General features: G+C 31.5%; 2 protein-coding genes across 2 annotated transcripts in view; one reads left to right on the top strand and one right to left on the bottom strand.

Moving 5' to 3' along the window:
• Positions 1 to 3,903, bottom strand: part of LOC111417145 (thyroid receptor-interacting protein 11-like) — a 29,361-nt gene extending 25,458 nt beyond the window's left edge. Inside the window, exons 1-2 of the mRNA XM_023049343.2 lie at positions 3,703 to 3,903; positions 3,517 to 3,584 (exon numbers count right to left, since the gene is read on the bottom strand). Coding sequence (XP_022905111.2) covers positions 3,517 to 3,584; positions 3,703 to 3,802 — 168 coding nt within the window. The 5' untranslated portion in view covers positions 3,803 to 3,903. The remainder of the gene's footprint in view (positions 1 to 3,516; positions 3,585 to 3,702) is intronic.
• A 233-nt stretch (positions 3,904 to 4,136) lies between these two features.
• Positions 4,137 to 19,408, top strand: part of LOC111417159 (probable ATP-dependent RNA helicase DHX35) — a 41,059-nt gene continuing 25,787 nt past the window's right edge. Inside the window, exon 1 of the mRNA XM_023049363.2 lies at positions 4,137 to 4,407. The gene's annotated coding sequence lies outside the window, so the exon portion shown is untranslated. The remainder of the gene's footprint in view (positions 4,408 to 19,408) is intronic.

The following is a 19,408-nucleotide window of genomic DNA, read 5'->3' as shown; positions in this document are numbered from 1 at the left end:
TACTATTGCGTCATGAACAGTACTACATCTGCGTAGCATAGTATCTTTATATTTTCAGCTCTATAGGTACATCCTCCTATAGTTTCTTTAACATTCTTGATGATTTTGTGGATAATGAGGTTAAACAAGCAAGTCATTAGGCCGTCTCCTTGGCGGACAATTGATGTAACCTGGATTTCCTGTTAGGAAATCCATCAGCCAATTTAATCTTGGTATAGCAGTTACAATACGTGTTTGATATTAATGTTATTATTTTCGGATCGACTAATTTTTGTTTTAGAATTTTAATCACATACTTTAATTTCACGTTGTAGTAGACTTGTGTGAGGTCAACAAAACAAAGAAACGCTAGAAACAGTGAATTTATTGGTTCTGTGTCCCTGTTGTTCTTCTAATATTTACATCACACAATTACATCACTCAGATCGTTACTTATAATTTTTGTTAGCAGTTTGAAAACACGCCTAGCGTTTTTGCAAAGTTACGTAACATTCTTGACATACATTTGTGTGTAATATTAATATAACAGCTTCTTGATATCATTTGAAATCTGTGTACTGATGTTTGCAAAACATTTTTTATATCTTACATTTGATTTCGAGCCATGAAGAGTATCTTTCATACACGGGTGGTTTGCCACCTTTTCCCAACTCTTCTAAGAGCTTATTCATTATTTCAAGGCGGATTTTGGAGCGGACATGATGAAAAGCCACTTTACCCATAATGTTACCATCAAATATGATTACTACCTTAAGATATAAGGACACAGATTTGCCCACGTCAAAGTCAGAACTTATTTCCGTCTTCCTTGCTAGTTGCGGGCGTTATCGAGTGCATATTTGGAAGTGATAGGAACTAAGTTATTTGACGAAATCCTTCTGCTGATAGAAGTACATCTATACGTGTCGGGTGCTCAACGTAAATACAGCTTCTATAGCAAAAATATAGCGATCTTGGTGTAGCAATGGTTATTGCTACACCAAGATCGCGATATTTACTCCAATTAATGACGCACTCAAACGGTTAATGACATAGTAAAAATTTACGATCATAGTCGCATCAGTGCCATAAATTCAAGAATTTCGAAGTGATATGTCATGAAGTTGTTGCAAAATTTGATACACTTGTGTTCTACACCGAAGTATGTTCGCTGTCCAGGCAAAATGTTTTAAACAGATTGTTGGAGATATAGCTTTATTTTTTGAAAATCGTAAAAAAGAAAAGGAGAAGAACTTTAATACAAAAATAACAGACAGAGCATTTATCCCAATTTGTGCCTATTTTAGCAATATTCTGATAGCGCAAGACAAGATTGCTAGTTTTTTGCAAAAACTAGAACTTTACAAACATAGAGTTGAAGTTGTTTTCACGCACTTGTCTGAAACATTAAGCGCATACAACGAAGAAATATGCTATTTCACTGATTCCATAGTTGAGAGCCTATCTTTTTTGATAAATTCGTTGAACCAATATTTCCCGGACATCGAAAACCGTTACGCTTTATCCTGGATACTGAGACCATTTTCTACAGATGAAGAAATCTTCAAAGAGGAAGATGTTTCAGCTAAACTTCAGTTTCTCGAACTACGCAAAGACAGTACATCACAAGTGGAATTCCAAGATTATGACTTAGCTACGTTATAGTCAAAAATGCAGAGCGAATATTTTATTTTAGTTGACAGGACTTTAAGAATTCCAATTCCATTTGGACATATAGATGTGAGAGCGGCTTTTCAACTTTGATTTCTATCAAAACAAAATCTAGGAATCGGCTCAGCGTAGAGGCGTTTTGTTAAGAAGAAGCAACATCAACCATCTCATTAATTTAATATTCAAAATTTGTGTAAAATCTATTTAATAATAATAATATTATAGTACTGTATGTTATTTTTTATGAAGGCGTAAATCCCTAGTCCTGGGCAGGTCATATGGGTAATGATGGTGAAAAGATTAAGAAACACTGATCTAGAACCTATAAACTAATAGTTATTTTATCAATTTCAAAGCCGATTATCCAAAAAGTGTATACCTTCCCCACGTTTACCTTTAACTGTATCGGTTGCAGCTTCGATCGCAAGTAACCTTGGTTTTATTTTAGTATACAATGAGTATTTGTATGTGGATATGTATTTGGTGATAATTACGAAAAGACTAAGGTCCCTTTTATAATAAACGGCTCCAATTTAATTAAAATCTTAGTTGAAAAACTTTTTTTAATATTTTAGTCAATTTTATACTTTTAAAAACAAATAAATGATGTTGTTTTGTATCAAGCATTGCTTTTTTTAAATTGATTTCGTTGTAAAATACATGACTCATGTCTTCATGTCAGTAAATGAATTGTATTAAAAACTTTTAACCGTTAAACATTGAGTAACCAAAACGGTTTAACGGTTTATTTTAAAATATACAGAAGATAAGATTTTGAAAAATTAAATCTCCATGTCAATCTATGTATCGACCACAACATGATAATAAATTTAAACTTTAACCGCCTCAATTCTACGTTTGCACATAATTTGTAATTTTTGCGTACAACTTCTATATCCACTTCATTTATTTACACAATCAGGAACGATAATCCAGGATATATTAAAAATATCGATCGATACATTGTAAATCTCATTATCTCGTTACATTATTCCGGTTAATATATTCGAATATATTAACGTTTCGAACGCGTCAATATTGACCGTTGTTATCAATACCGTTCAAATATTTTCCCCCCATGATCTCACAAAGCTTTACATAAGGATCAGAAAAAAAATGTGACGCCCTTCTCCATTTTATCGATGATAATATAGAATATTTCCGTTACAAATTGTTAACTGAAAATGTAATTTTTATTTACATTATCGCAGTTTTCATAGATTTAATTTGATCAAAAATGTTTGAGGAATATAACGAATATATACGTACAAAGACTTTCCCCCTGAAGTTACTAGTGTTTGTTCTAGTTTTGGTTTAAATAACGAATATGTTTTAACTTTTAATGTAAATTACAACGGAAGCATAATATATATATATAATAATATTTTATGATTAAAAAAATCGTTTCAAAAAGGTAGGTATATAGTAGTATGTTTGAATTTAAATTCGAAGCATCTATTTTAAATACAAAAGCGCCATCTATGAACGTAAACATTTACAGATTCCTGTAAAAGGTGTAAAGTTGGTTACATAACCTAAGTTGTCTTAAAAATTATAAAAGTAATTTACAAAAATAAGTTTAATAGCTCTAAAGTCTAACACTTCGTGTTAATTATATTAATTATATCAACAATCTAAACATACCAACTATATCTCCTTAATCCCATAAATGAATAATTTCTATATAACTTCAAGGTTAGTAAATAAGCTACGGATTAAATAGTATTAAGTGTGGACGGCACAATTTTCTAAATTTATCTCAGAAAATCCGAAGTATTTTCGTATGACTCAACGTTTAAATAAAAAAATGCTTATAATGCTTAACAATAAATAACAAACTTAATTGATGGATATTTTAAAAAGTACCTCATTCTCCTGAGACACAATTAATTTTTCCAGTTCTTCTAATCGGTCATCTTTTTTACCATCTTCACCTAAAAATAAATTATTATTAATCCTTATAATAATCTGACAAGTCAGCAAACAAAATATTTGAGGTTAGATTCTAATATTTACAACACTTATGTCACCTGCACATAAAGCTTAAATTACCTGGTTCGTTAACTAAACCATCGGATAAAACACCACTTGCTAAATTACTGAGTTGGCCCCGTAGATTGGTTAAACTGTCGTTGAAATTTAACCATGACATCTTAAATAATCACACGATAATTTTCTTGTTTAAATTGAAAATAAAAACATTCAACCCGAAAACATTTTTAGATTAATCTTGCCAACACAATATTATAGATAACTGTATTATTACCAGTTAAGTGGCGGAGATGTGTCATTAACAAATTACTTTTATAATCTATTTGTTAATATAATTTTGTATAGCAATTAATACATTTATTAATAATACGGATTGATAAAAATTCAAAAACAATAAGTACATTTAAAAATATAACAAAATATCAAGATTACAATAGACATGAAGTTGGCTTCGTAAGTGTCAACATTCCTAAAAACAAGGTTATGTTGCATCCTTGTCATTCTTGACAGTTCTAACTTTTTCTTTCAAGTATTTTTTACCGTCTGTTCGAAGTGTGCGGATGTAATCCAGTTTATTATATATTTAACACCCGCGATTGATTTTCTTTTAATTGGATTAATGACGAACTCGACGGTGAACGAAGAAGGAAATATTCTAAGGTTTTATTTATACCATCGACAAATATAGTATTATTTGTTTAGCGGTTCGCCGAAATCGCTTTATTTCTACTTAATCTTACATAGTGTTATTTTTAAGGATTAAAGGTAAGTGGAACAATGATCCTTTATCTTAATTAATGGTACAGATTTATGTTTAATTTTGCCGGTGTAAAGTTAAATGTAAAATGTTGAATGTATACAAGTTGTCAGATAGAAATCGTACATAAAATTTTATGAAAATAAATTTATAAAATATGATAAGATTATTAAGATTAAGACATTACATTTTGTAATAATTGTTACAAAATAATATTGTCTAATATTTATTTCATTATTTGATTATTATAAAATTGCTACAATTATTGCTTTAAAAAAATTTAACTTTTTGAACAGAATTTGACTTAGTTTTTAATAATTTGTGGATTTTTAGAACACATTAGAAAGCAGTCTTATTTTTCGATTTTATTCAAAAAAATTAATAACTCATTAAACAAATTTTAATTAATAAAATAAATAACTGTCTAAATATTTATTTCAAAGATAAAAGTTTCTGCCACAAAGAGTTCCAAATTTTCTCGTAAACGTTTTTTAAAGATTTTTAAAAAAGCATTTTTTACCCCAAAATGTTTGATCATTTCGATTCAAAATTTCATATCTCTATTAAATTACTAATATATGATATTAAAGCAAAATGCAGAACTTTTAACATAAAATTATTGAAACATAAAAACTGTATAACCAGGGTTTGCCCGATTTAAATCTTATACTGTTATGGCACTTTGAATTGCACAACAGTTAGTCAAATGATGTTCAGTTAATGCTTTAAAGGAAGACATGCTAGGTTGCGAGTCCTCTTCAATAGAATTTTGGTTGTCCTCGTGTTGTTGTTTAGTTAAAGTTTGGATCGAAGATGTGCTAGGTTGCGGATCCTCTTCAATAGAATTTTTGCTATCCTCGTCATTTCCAATTGGAATATGGTCACTGCCCAAATTTTTTTCGAAAGAATTAACGTTTTCTTCGAGCTGTTCTTCAGTTGCAATATTTGTAAATTATTTTCCAGGTAGAGGTAATGCCTCTTTTTAGTTTAACACCAAACATGAGCTTTGGTGTATACCTTCGTGGTAAGTTGTATTCTTGGCAAACTGGACAAAGGGCAAATCTTCTGACCATTTCTTTTAATCATTATCCTTTATCCATGAAGTTAACATATTTTGTATATTGATTGGCTCTTTCAACTAAGTCTTGTGACTATGACGAGGCTTTCCATCTTAATGTCGTTCCACATACAACATAGTCCGGATACATCTCGATTACTAAATTCTCTACCATTATCCAAATTTAATATCGTTGGGGCAAAAATGTTAGGAAAATATGAATTACTGATAGTTCAAAATTTGAGTTATTTTTAAATAGATATATTTCAGAGAAAAAAGTTTCTGCCAAAAAGCGTTTTAATTTTTATCGTAACCATTGAAATTAAATTATAAATTATATAATGAAAAATATTAAAGTAAGATACACAACTTTTAACGTAAAATTATTAATTATTAAAACAAAATATTTACAATGTTCAATTGTAATATAAATATACTATAAAAAACTTAAATAACTGGAGACCTTGTAATAACTTGAGAAACTTCAACACTTATTTGAATTTTGTCTTTATTTTCACGAATAGTTCTTACGTCGCGACATTACATGTAAAATTTCTAGTGAGGAAACAGCGTGAATCGATCACCGCGTAGATTAAGCGATAAAGCAGAAAACTTTAAATTCTGTTGAAAGAGGTGAAAATGACTTTAATCCATAGTAGATATACCAGTAGACTTTAGTACTGTGATTTGATAAAATTAGAATGCATATTTGGGCATTTTTTATTTATTACATTTTTCATTTTTTGTTTATTTTATTACAACTTGAATAAGAGAAATCATGTATGTTATATACAGGTGTCCCACCTAAGTTGCCTCGGTTCATAGCCGAATTATGATTAAGTTTTTCAAAAAATTTAATCGAATCATATTGTACATATTTTAAAATTAGTTTCAGTAATAGCGGACTTCCGCTTCTACCGGAAATGGATATCAACTTTGTTATTTTAAATGGAACATCCCAGTATATTATTGCATTTTTGGATTCTTTGTGAAATTTTGTTTTTGAATTATAATATGATGATTTTCGAAAAAAATGACATTTGCAGCGTCTTATAAATTTGGTAATATTGCCGAAGCTGTGAAAGCTGGAAAGATTTGATTTTCTGTTTTGGGTTAACAATAAAAGAGCACACGTTTGCTAATAGAAAATTATGCATTTATATTACGGAGTACTTAAGTAGGGATCTGTAATTTTCGAACTTTTTAATCATGGATAACTTAATTTTTTTAAATGGAACAATATACCAGTTTTTGCATAACTGGATGTAAAATTTAATTTCCTTTCAGTTTTATACAGTTATCATAGTGTCTATCTTCAACGGTTTTGAAGATATTCCCGATTTTTCAGTTTTTAACGATAGATACTTATTTCGCAGCGCCGGCCACCTTCCCCTCGCATTTTACCAGGCTTGGGACTGGCAGAAATATTACTGGCATGCTTAAAAAGTGGCCAACAAAACACAACAAGACCACTGGAAACAAAACAAATAAAAAAACACTATTGCATTAAGTGTTCAAAATGTTGTCCGTTTTGTTCACTACATAATAGAAATCGTTTTTGTAAGGAATTTTGAACATTTCTGGTGTGATTTCTTGAAAAACTCTTACGCTGCGTTGACGCATATCGTCAGGAGTAGTTGGTGATATCTCATAAACCTTGCTTTTAATGAAACCTCATAAAAAGAAATCGCAAGGCCATCTGACAGGTCCTCCTCGTCCTATCCAGTGGTCCGGAAAGGACATATCTAAATACCGACATACTTGGGCGGTATTATGCGGTGGACCACCATCGTGTTGGAACCACATCCACTGACGAATAGCTAGTGGAATATGTTCCAAGAGAACTCCCAAATTATTTTCTAAAAATTCTAAATAAATCCTACCCGTCAAACGTTGATTATAAAACAAAGGGCCTATGGTATGCGTTCCAATGACACCTGCCCACACGTTCAAACCATCTGTACTGGCTATTCGTTGCAAGGAATCGATGGGGGTTTGTTGTATCATAATAATGACAATTGTGACGATTCACAAACCCATTTTAATGAAAGGTAGCTTCGTCTGAAAACATCACTTGTTCGAAAAAATTCGCATCAGGATTAGTTCTTTCAATTGCCCACTGACAGAATAACAGCCTGCTTTCGAAATCGCCTTCAGTAATTTCCTGGTGCAACTGGATTCGATACTGATGATAATTATGTTTTCTTAAAATCCTGTGTACCGAAGATTTACTGATGTTTGTCCTCCTACTTATTTCACGCACACTACATTCTGAATTTTCCGCTTAAGTGACATTTTTAATTACTATCTTAACAAATAATACTTTGACAACCAGTTCTAATGCGTGGAACAGTAATTACAGTTTACCTAGTTTGTTTTCTAAGCCTACTTCAACTTTTACTAGTATTGCAAAGCGTCGACCGCCTTCCATTTTACCAGTCTTAAGCCTACTTCGCAATACGTATCTATCCGTATCTAATCGTTGAAGGTAGACACTATGATACCTGTATAAAAACTGAAACGAAATAAAATTTTACATCTAGTTATGCAAAAACTGGTATAGTGATCCATTTAAAAAAATTAAGTTATCCATGATTAAAAAGTTCGAAAATTACGGATCCCTACTTAAGAACTCCGTAATATAAATGCATAATTTTCTATTAGCAAACGTGTGCTCTTTTATTGTTAATCCAAAACAGAAAATCAAATCTTTCTAGCTTTCACAGTTTCGGCAATATTACCAAATTTATAAGACGCTGTAAATGTCATTTTTTTCGAATATCGTCATATCATTCAAAAGCGATACTAGTTAGACCCAAGGTATCCTTAACAAAGTACAACTGAAATTTCACAAAGAATCAAAAAATGCAGGGTGTAATATAATATACAGGATGTTCCATTTAAAATAACAAAGTTGATATTCATTTCCGGTAGAAGCGGAAGTCCGCCATTACTGAAACTAATTTTAAAATATGTACAATATGATTTGATTCAACTTTTATCTGAAACATTTTTTGAAAAACTCAATCATAATTCAGCTATGGACCGAGGCAACTTAGGTGGGACACCTGTATGTAAGTACCCTAACTACCGCCCGCTATAAATTTCTCTTGTTCATTTGTTTTTTAATCCGTACCCGATTATCCTTAAATAGTATCCAATTTCTGAATACATAGAAGCGGACCCGACCCCACTTTTAGTACTGATGCATTCAAAATCTAAAATTACATTTCTTTATTTGTTCAAAGACACTATTAAAGCTTTAATTCCGAGAACGATAATCATGACTAACAGAAGTCCCCAGAAGTGATAACTAGCGTTCTTGAAATTACATACTCAACACGACTTTATGGTCCTATGATAGCGTATGACTCTGCTGCCAATATCGATAGTTATTCAAGTGTATACAGTGTGCGGCAAAACTATGGAATAAATTCAATAAAACCGTTATAAACTCTTTTAAATACTTTTGAATACTCTTTTAAATTAGGTAATAAAAAAAAGTTGATGATGTCATAACTGAAAAACAAATGACTGTCGGGAAGTGAACATGGGCTACTGAAAATGTGCGTTTTCAAAAATCAAAATAGATTTGTTCACCGTCTTTGCAAAATAAATTTATGAGCGTTTTATTGAATTTGTTCCATAATTTTGCCGCAGCCTGTATACAGTATGTCCCCGTAAGGTATAACCGACGATAAATTTTTGAATTCAAATTTCATCTTTTGCAATTAATGTCTGGATGTCATAAAACGAAATATAATCAAGTTATACGTCAAATATCCTCAAAGTACCAAAGTTAACGCAAGAAGTTTGTTAACCGTTGCAGGTAAAGTGGTCTTTCTGAGCAATGTACAACAAAAGTTGATTAAGATAAAATATTTGTTATGGTAAACTATAGCGATATGCCGAATTTTATTAATTTAGCATATAAAAGAAAAAATGAGTTTTTTCTTGAAATTTTTTTTCTAATATTCCGTTTTACAATAAAAACAAATGATCTGAGTGAACTAACAATTATTATTTGATAGCTTAGCTTTAGCCTATTGTCAAATATTAATTGATCATGTTTACATTACAACATAAAATATTTATAGTGCATTGCTATGGATTGGGGAACATTAGTTACAATGAAGGCAATTTGAGGAAAAATTTGGATTTTTAGTAGATTAAAAAAGAATTAAGACACTTGATAAAATTTTCGGAAACGGGCAACGTGGAGGATAAAAGGAAGGAAAACAAGCTTTTAGATGAACATGATGCGGGGTCGATTGTTGCAGTAACGAACCGCAATGGATTACTTAAAAGATTGAATTTGATTTCAAAAATTTATCGTCAATTATACCTTACGGGAGGACACTGTATGTATTCTTGTATTTTAAAGTAGGGAATACATTTCACATGATATGCATATGAATATACTTTGAATCATGCGACCTGTCTTTTATGTAATTGTCAATTACTCTTTAATTCCGAGCCCACCAAACCACCCTACTCGTCGTCGTATAGTGTTTAATATTTTGCGGTATATAGCTGTTTGTAATTATTATCGCTTTCTTTTTCCCAAATGTTCCCAAAAGATAAACTGATAAATTCTTTAAAACTGTTACAATCGTCACTAGATAGTTTCAACATTTATGCGTAACATACAAGTGCACCATTTAAACGTATGTATTATATTCGATTTTATTTATTACAACATGAAAGTACTGCATTTTAATCTTTACACAATAAAGTTTCATATTTTGGGATATACCAACTGATTAAAGTGCTAACTAGAATTGTCGCTAAGAAACATAGTTTATAGAAGTGACCATCACCGTTTCACTTACAATTAGTTTTATGAATGGGGTGGTTTTCCACGGATCTTTATCTTTTATCGTTACACTTTCAAGTAACAAACAAGTTTATTCGAAAGCTGCTGTTATAAGTTATAATAAAAAAACACGTCCAAAGGATGGAAGTGATAAGATTTAGCAAAAAATTATGGGATTTTTTAATAGATACATAGTTTATATTTTCAAACTGATACAATGTTTAGAATGGTATCAAAATCCGGGAAATAAATCACCGTGGGAAGGCCACATTTTAGTTCACTGACATCTAAAACCACATAACAAAGAATCGCACATTTTATCACGTACAAAAGCTTTATCGCGTTTTTAAACGTTGACATATTATTATGTATTTAAAATACTTTTAAAATATTACATTTGCTTTTAAAAAAATAATATTTAAACAAACATATGTTATTTTCTTATGAAGCATTACATTTGGTCACCAGACTTTTTATTTTACCGTTAACGCATGACATATTTAAATATTTTGTGAAACGTAACTGGGTGAAAAATATTATATGAATCACACGTTTTGTTATTATCGTCTTTCAATGACTTTACATTTAAAATAAAACGTGGATGTGGAAATAAATAAAAGTCATTACGTTTTATTATGTTTAAACCTGACTCGATAGCGGCGAAAAATAATTCGATACTCAAGATTAGCTCATTTTTGTAATCCCACTTCAATTATGGTGTATTAAAAATTTAAAACTATTTGTTAAAAATTAATATTATATAGAGATTAAATATGATCGATCGGAAATAAATAGATTTCAAGCGCACTTTATCAATATTATAATACATATACTAATGCGAATTAATAAGAATTGATACAATTTCAATTAATATTAGCATAATCTTACGTTAAATAGAAAAAATTAGGGCTTTCTCACGTTGTTATTTCATCTTAATCATCCAAAACTAAAGTTAAAATTAAGTTTTATATTAAATGATATCACAATGTGGGCATAATTGTCAATGTGTTAGTGTGCTTTCATCAATTAAAATGATTCTTTGTAAAGCTGTAAATATAAAAATGTTGTAGTTTACTAACATTAAGTAGTAGGATGTTAATAATTTCAAGAAAATCTACTAAGACCTATAAAATACCAAGAATATGAATAAAAATTTCAATAAAAACGACTAACATATAATAAATCATTTCAAGAAAATGAAAAATTCAAGCTTCAACATTTTAATAATCAAATTTGATGTACTTGTATGGATTTAAAACATAGTTCCATACCAAATAAAAGTCTAAGAGGATATACAGAGGATGTGGTGAATATTTAGAATATTTTCGTCAAAAAGCAAGAAAATGAATGAAATTCCAATAAAATTACAAAATATTGATGAAGCAAAAAATTGATGACGGTTTTAATAAATATTTAAGATTAAAAAAAATTAATACAATTAAATTCATTAAACCAGTTTATGATATAGTTGTGGGTTTCGATTTTGTTTATCGGTGTATTCTGGACGGTGATTTCTTAATTGGAACCGGTTGTGCCAAAACTAAAATAATTTCGTTATAAAAATGAATTATTTAAAAATAATATTTAACCTTTTTACAAAAGCCCACATGCAATAGATTATTGACAACATAAATTTCTACAATTTCCAAAACTGTTTTTTACATAAATTCAAGTTAAGTAATCTAATTATTTTTATTGAATTTTAATTGAATAGCAAGTTGTTCATTATTGAATTGACCAATTCACACTGACATTAATACTTTAATGTTCTTAAACAAAGTGCTTATCGAAAAATATTTTGGACAGAATTTAATATCGGATTTAAATTACCTAAATCTCGCCCATGCAAATCCTGCAACTAACTTAACATAAAAATATCCATGACAACAATAGATAAAAAACGTGTTATTTCATTCGACCTGCAACAGGTGATGCTTATCTCAAAAATTCACCTCAGGATCAGCGTTTTATTGTCGGTGGGCTTAAGATTTGGTTTTATTATCCCGGTGGTTATAAATGTACTAACGAACAGATGAAGGAGCAGATTTTATGAATCCCGATGAGGAGGATCTCTTCATATTTATAAACAACTCCCCAGGTCAAAACAAGAATTGGCTCATTATATGTTTCTGGGTACAGATAAATAGAAAGGAGTCATCAAAGGGTATAAATATACGACTTTTTAATGAGTGGGCTTACTAATATAAAATCGCATCGTAATTTTAGCTTAATCGAAAAAAGAAATACAGTACAGAAAGGGAAATAACAAACAAATCAACATATTTTGTTACGTTGACGATGACACAATTTACAGAAGTTATTATATAAATTTGAAACAATTGCAAAAATATCGAGAAAATCAAGAATATAAATAAATAAATAAATAAATAATCATTTATTGTACAAAGAAGTATAAAGAAAAAAAAACAATATATATATAAACAAAATCAAAATATAATCATAGAAACGAAAAAAAGTTATAACAAAAATAAAGAGAGAAAAAAAAAAAAAAAAAAACTCATCTCAACTACAGCAAAAATAGAAAATAACTTCTCTTCTTTGCACAACCGCGAGGTGACAATTCAGGAACAACACCTGATCTTCCATTGTCACCTCGAAAAAAAAAAGAAAAACAATTTTAAAACAAAAAAAGTTAGGGAAAAAAAAAACAAATTAGGAAAGCAAAAATTAAAAATTACAAAATTAAGAAAATTAAATTCCGGGTTCATACAAAAACAATAAAGTAGTTATAACTGCCAGACCGGTAAACAACAACCGGACTCGACTCACCATCTGACCTGATCGCCCATCACACTCAGATTCTGACGCTGATTAATAATTAATGTCTGATTATCGAAAAGTTTTGCATAGAGCTCTCTCCGAAACCGCGCAGCCCCCACGGACTTAAGTTCATCCGGCAGTTCATTATATGATTTATATATGTGATACGAGAAGGAACGCTTAAACATTGAGGTTCTATGATAAGGAGGATATATGTGGTGTTTCCCTCTCGTATCACGATCACGAACTGTAAAATTAAAGCGTATTTTATCATATAAATACTTAGGGGTTTTCGTTTTTATTAATTTGTTATAAAATATGAGTACATGGAGCTGCCTTCTGTTACCCATTGATAACCACCCCGCCCCAGTCAGTTTATAAGTTATAGAATCGAATTTGCGGATACCATAAATAAATCTTAGGCAGTTGTTCTGCACTACCTGAATGCGTTTTGCTTCAGAAGAACAAATAGCAGGGTGGTAGACCGGTACTAAATAATTAAACTGCGACAGCACAAGAGCTTCGCATAATCCCTTCTTCAAGTGAGGAGGCAGACACGCCCTGTGAGGATATAACATCCGTAAACTCAAATAAGCATTTCTAATGTACCGCCCGACCTGAGTTCTATATCTAAAGTCACTCGATAGAGAAAGACCTAAACTTTTAGCTTCGTCTATAAAGGGAAGAGTGCAACCACCAATATTAATGTGTATTAAGTTCTTCAGCTCAGAACAGATACGCTGATATATATATATGTCAACTAATGATAAACAATCAAAGTGTGGAACAGGTAATGAGATTCAAATACCCGAGAGCTTGCATATCCAGCAATAGAAACTTGAAGACAGAATATGTATACGGTCAGAATATACAAAACATGACCCATCATGACATACGCCGTATACGCCTTTTAAGAACTACTGAAATGAAAACTCTTAGAGTAACCACAACCGACTACATTTTAAGAGGCACACAATTAAGTGAAGATATCAGAAATGCCACCTGTGTATTGATGATAAGGTTGATGGACCAGAAAGCGAAGAAGGGATTGTGCAAAAACTGTTGAAACCAGTTGCGTTAATAAGCCCGGACAGAGCACCGAAGCGTTTCAAGGAAAGACCTTGGAATCACGACATTAGTATCAACATCGCAAGATGGATCATAATGAAGCAGATATTAGTAATCTAAACATAGTCCGAATTTAACAAGAAGACAAAAACATTTGTGGCTGCAATGTAAAGCTTACTATAATGCTAAGTAAAAGAATCTAATGACAAAAATATTTCAACCTGCAACAGGCGATGTCTGTCGAAAAGAATCGCCGCAGGACCAATTTTTTATTGCAGAACTGCACTAACGGGCACAATTTTATGACTTTGTGGGCAACCAAGTAAGGCTTACCAGGTTAAGAGAAAAAATCATACACCCAGTGTGCTGGTCGGTCGGTTTGTTACCCAAACGGCAATAAAAGAGCAGCTCCTCTGTCCGCGGTAGTAGTCTCGGTCCACAATAGCATAAATTTAACTGTCATTTAATTTTTCTTAATTTTTGTCGTAAATAATGAATAAATCGCAAATTTTATGTTTAACATTTTTACAAATTATTTGTAAACCGTGTAATAAATCATCACCACCATCTGGCCAAGTAAGGTGGCTTTATACATATCGAATTTGGAGTTTTTATCTTGAAATTTAGACATAAAAAAAGGCTATACCACAACCGATGGGACACCCGGTACAATTAAAAGGTGCAATAAAAACTATAAACCATGCCACCAAAATTTTAAACCTCTACGAATAGTGGAACCTGAAAAAGTTCTAACGAACCAGCTACGTGAGACATCCTGTATTTTTGCAGCACATTTGTTTAAAACGCATATTTTCGTGTGAAATACGGTTGTTTCTTAGGTTTTCGACGCACAACGACTAAATGTAATTTAAAAACAATGTCGTAAATAGAACCAGAAACATTCGGGTTTAGCCGCGTTGAGATACGTGCAGCTAAATGCGAATGTTTCTAGTTCTCGGTCTACTGTTAGTAATAGTATTGTACTAGCACTATCACTAGAACTAGCACAAGACCTAGAACTAGAATCATTTGGGTTTAGCCGTCTAGAGAGACGTGCGGCTGAACACGAATGTTTCTAGTTCTAGATCTAATGTTAGTTCTAGTGACAGTGCTATGTAGCGCTAGTTAGCATAAGATATCACTATGCTGCATATTGTTATTACACTAAAACTCGAACTAACACTAGACCTAGAACTAGAATGAATCGGGTTTAGCTAAAAATATGGTATATTCCATACATAATGGGCACTCAGCAATTCAGCTCAGAACAAGAATTGGGTCATAATGTCTCTCTGGGTAATTGAACCAAAGTACGCAGTGCCAAACAACTATTTAGATTAGCCGAAAGTCGCGAATTAATCGATGTGATTACAACGTTAAGGGACCTGACATGACACCGAAAGAAGAAGAGGAAGACAGTACTCACCAACTATCGGATCGTGGTTTTGACTTATTCGAAAAAAGGCATGGAAAATACGTTCCACAAATCAATTCGCAAGAAGAGTGGTACAAAGTTATACAAGAGGTAACTACATAACGAAAAGATGTGCGCTTTTCGTAAGAACTAGTATTTATAGCATCCAAGATATGGACCTTGTAGAATGATTTTGCAAGAATGTTGCAAGTTTTATCGAAATAATATTGTAATAGATTTTTATGATATTACTAAGTTCTACAAATCGTTGAAATTATACCTTTTTTAAATATAATAAAGTGTCAAGCCACATTTTTCAAAAATAAAAATCTTTAAACCTGCCGATGTTCAATATTTATTTTTCTATTATGTTCTCAACAGTAAAGTACAGTTCTAACGCGAAGATATTTTTGAGATAAATTATTGACCATAAAAATTTTAATATTTTCACAAACTTTTGCTGATTTTCTTAAAATCAGTGCGGTAGCTTATAAGGTTCTAACAATAAGCCCTTCATATATAGAATGGAAGAAAATTCTGAAAAGCCTAATTTACTCTCAAATAGGTAGCCAGAGTCATATAAAATTTGGGATATGCCTATTTTGGGATACGTAAGATCCAGACATTCGCAATATTGTCATATTTACAGTTTCTTTTGATATTCTAAGTTATTTTGTATTTTTAAATGCAACAGGCTGTATATTATTTCGTTATTGGAATCTTCTCATCAATTTCTAGTTCAACCAAGTTTAATACCGTATTTTCTCGAATGTAATCCGCACCTTTTTTACAAATTTTATATGCTCTAAAATCAAATGCGGATTACAATCGGGTGCGGATTAGATTCACAGTCGTATAGTTGCAATTTGGAAAATAGTAAAATAAAATCACATTATAACAATAACACTTTATTAAGGGTTTTAGAACGATATTTACATATTTATGTATCATTTTTTCCCGTATTACGTCATCTTCGGATCAATTCGGATTATACAAAACTTCTTAAATGATGTTATAATATTGTTTTCAGGGATCGTTTTCCATGTCGCCTACACTCACTGAGCAAGTTCAGAAGCTCGTTTAATTGCTCCCGATTTTGTTAATTCTCGAGTTTGTTAATATACATATACATACACAGGTTGTAGTATGGATGTCATTCCACCAGGTATTATTATTATGACAATAAGTCTAAACCAAGGGCAATCAGTCTGTTAATATCCTTATTTAATAATCCTTCTGGTCTACGACTCCATACTTGTCTTAACCATTCCATCATCAGCTTTTCCATTATGCATCCTTTTTGTTGTGGCCTAACTAAGACGCCATTCGGGAAGTCTTTCAGATTTCAGACTGGTTTTTGTCTCAATCAATGTTATGCGCAATTTTTCGCAACCACTCGTTTATAAAGAAATATCCCACACACCTCTTCTTTCCAGTGTGTAATTGGCTGGCATATCCAGATATACTGCCATTTCGTCGGCATTCACAGTTTGAGACAAATTGAAATTTTCTTGAAAATCATTAGGAGCTTTTGGAAAATTGTGGTTCTGCGCCTCAAGGATAACACCATTCGGCGCATAAATCCCACAGTCCAACCTTTGCTAGTATTAAATATTTTTTAGTCCCTCCTTTCGTTTTTCTTGAGAGAACTAGAAAACTGCCTCGTCAATTTCATGAAATCGTCTTTTCTTTGGCCCGGTAAATTTTTTGCACGATGCCTCACAGTCTGCAATAGCTGCCTTGTCTTTCCGCAACAAAAATTGTACCAGCTTTTCGATTTTCTTAACGCTAACTTAATAACATCTCTTTAAACTTCTCTGTATAGAAGAACCTCTTCGATTTTTGCTACTTTTTTTTATAATTACGCTATTATATGTATAATTAAGCACACACCACGTTCCAGCTACTACGAGAGCAGTATATGAACTGAATTCGTGATAGACATTACTATTTATTTTTAAAATTATATTTATTTTCCAATTTTTTCTGGCTTGGCAAATTTAAAGTCTAGTCTAATAAAAACTCGTCGTAAACAATGTTTCTTTAGGTGAGTCAGTCAACGAAAAAAATATATATTTATGGTTAACAACAAGCATCGCATCGTTTTGGTTTTGTCGAATTACTCAAAGAAAGATAAGGATTACATTCGCAAACTAAATTTTTTTAGCACTATGAATTTTTAAAATCGGGGTGCGGATTAGATTCGAGTGCGGATAAGATTCGAGAAAATACGGTACTTGAGATTTGAGGTAGTCGAAAAGATATGATATAAAAGATATATATTAATTCTAGTATACTTATAGTGATTTTGCTATTAATAAATTATTAACTGAAATGTTAGAAGTTTGACAGGTTTTGAAGCGTTCTGCCAAATTATAGCGTTTCTTATATTGGTTCTTAATGAAAGAGAGCGAATTTGTTCTAATGATGAGAGGGTACAGCAATATAACAAGATCTTACAATGTATTAGCTAACTTGTGCAACGATACATACTCCAATCGTCCTCCTTTCTTTTGGGCGACGGTGCAAACATCTGTAAGGCGTTTTGGGGCAACTGGACCGTAAAAGTCCATTAAGCGAAGAGATCGATCAATGTGTTGAATGACAATAACACTTTAGATGTAATGCAAAGCTTTGTTGAGAAAGATATGAAACGCTACTTAGAAATGGATATGAACATGCAGTGAAACCATGGTTTCGTATCAATATCAACCATGGTTTTAATAAGACAGAGCGTAATCTTGTTTTTGCGTAAATCGGTATTATCTAGATGAGGGATTTCTTAGGCAATAGTTTGGTAGACTAGATAGTATTGAATGGCTTTCTCGTTAACTGTATCGCAATTCTAAAGACTATTTTTATGGCGGATACTTGAAAAAGCGAGTTTATAAAACTAAATCTGGAAGTCGTGCAAAGTTAAGGCAACCTAGGCAACGAATTAAAATGTATACTCCACATTTTGAATACTTAATTATGTAGTCATTATGTATTTTAACAATTTAGTTGTTTAAGTTAATACGTTACAGTTTACTTATTTATATACTTATACGTATATTATTCTTTATATGACATATACATAATAGCTAGAATACATAATATACAATTTACACACTAATCACACTTTCCTCCTCCTCTCCTTCATCATCTCCGCCATCCACGCTCTCCGCTTTGTATTTTCTCTGTTGAGTACTCTACTTTGATGTAATATTCCCTTCTTTCTTGTTGTCCATACTCCTTCACGTCAGTTTTTATCTTTCTTCAACACTCCCAAAATCTTAAAGAAAAATCTTATTTGGTTCCTGCTTCCACCCTCATCTTCTCCAGCTTCGAATCCTCTCTCACTATGTATCTCGGAGTCTCCTTGCTCAACCCCAAAACCCATCTCCGATATTTCTCGTGGATCACATCCTCCATCATCTTGTATTAATCATCATCTTGTATTAAAAATATCTTGTGATATTTTTTACTTTAGTTCTTAAGAGCTTGAAAGTTATGCTTGTTCATATATATCAATACAATTCTACTTCAGATCACTATTTATTTCGATATGACATTTATTTCACTATAATTATGCTATACAATAAAATTGGTTTTATCAAAATTATAACTCTTCGTAATACCAGCTCTGATTATTTTGTGACTCAATGCCGTAAAGTGTTAGGTAACGACCACATTTTAGTGACTTAAATCCTACATTACGAATCAAAATAAAACAAATGTAATATATGACCCTAGTGGCTTAAATTCCGTAATTATACCGGTTATATAAAAATAAATATATCACACGTTCCTATTAAAAATATAAATTTTCGCAACTACCTTTGAACTTCAATTAAGTAACATTATTTTCTATCACTCAAATTTTTTTGCTAT

Source organism: Onthophagus taurus, chromosome 1, assembly GCF_036711975.1.
Source record: "Onthophagus taurus isolate NC chromosome 1, IU_Otau_3.0, whole genome shotgun sequence".
In the NCBI taxonomy this organism is placed as follows: Eukaryota; Metazoa; Arthropoda; class Insecta; order Coleoptera; family Scarabaeidae; genus Onthophagus; species Onthophagus taurus.
The sequence above is the reverse complement of the archived record's forward strand: the minus strand, read 5'-3'. Positions and strand labels throughout refer to the sequence as shown.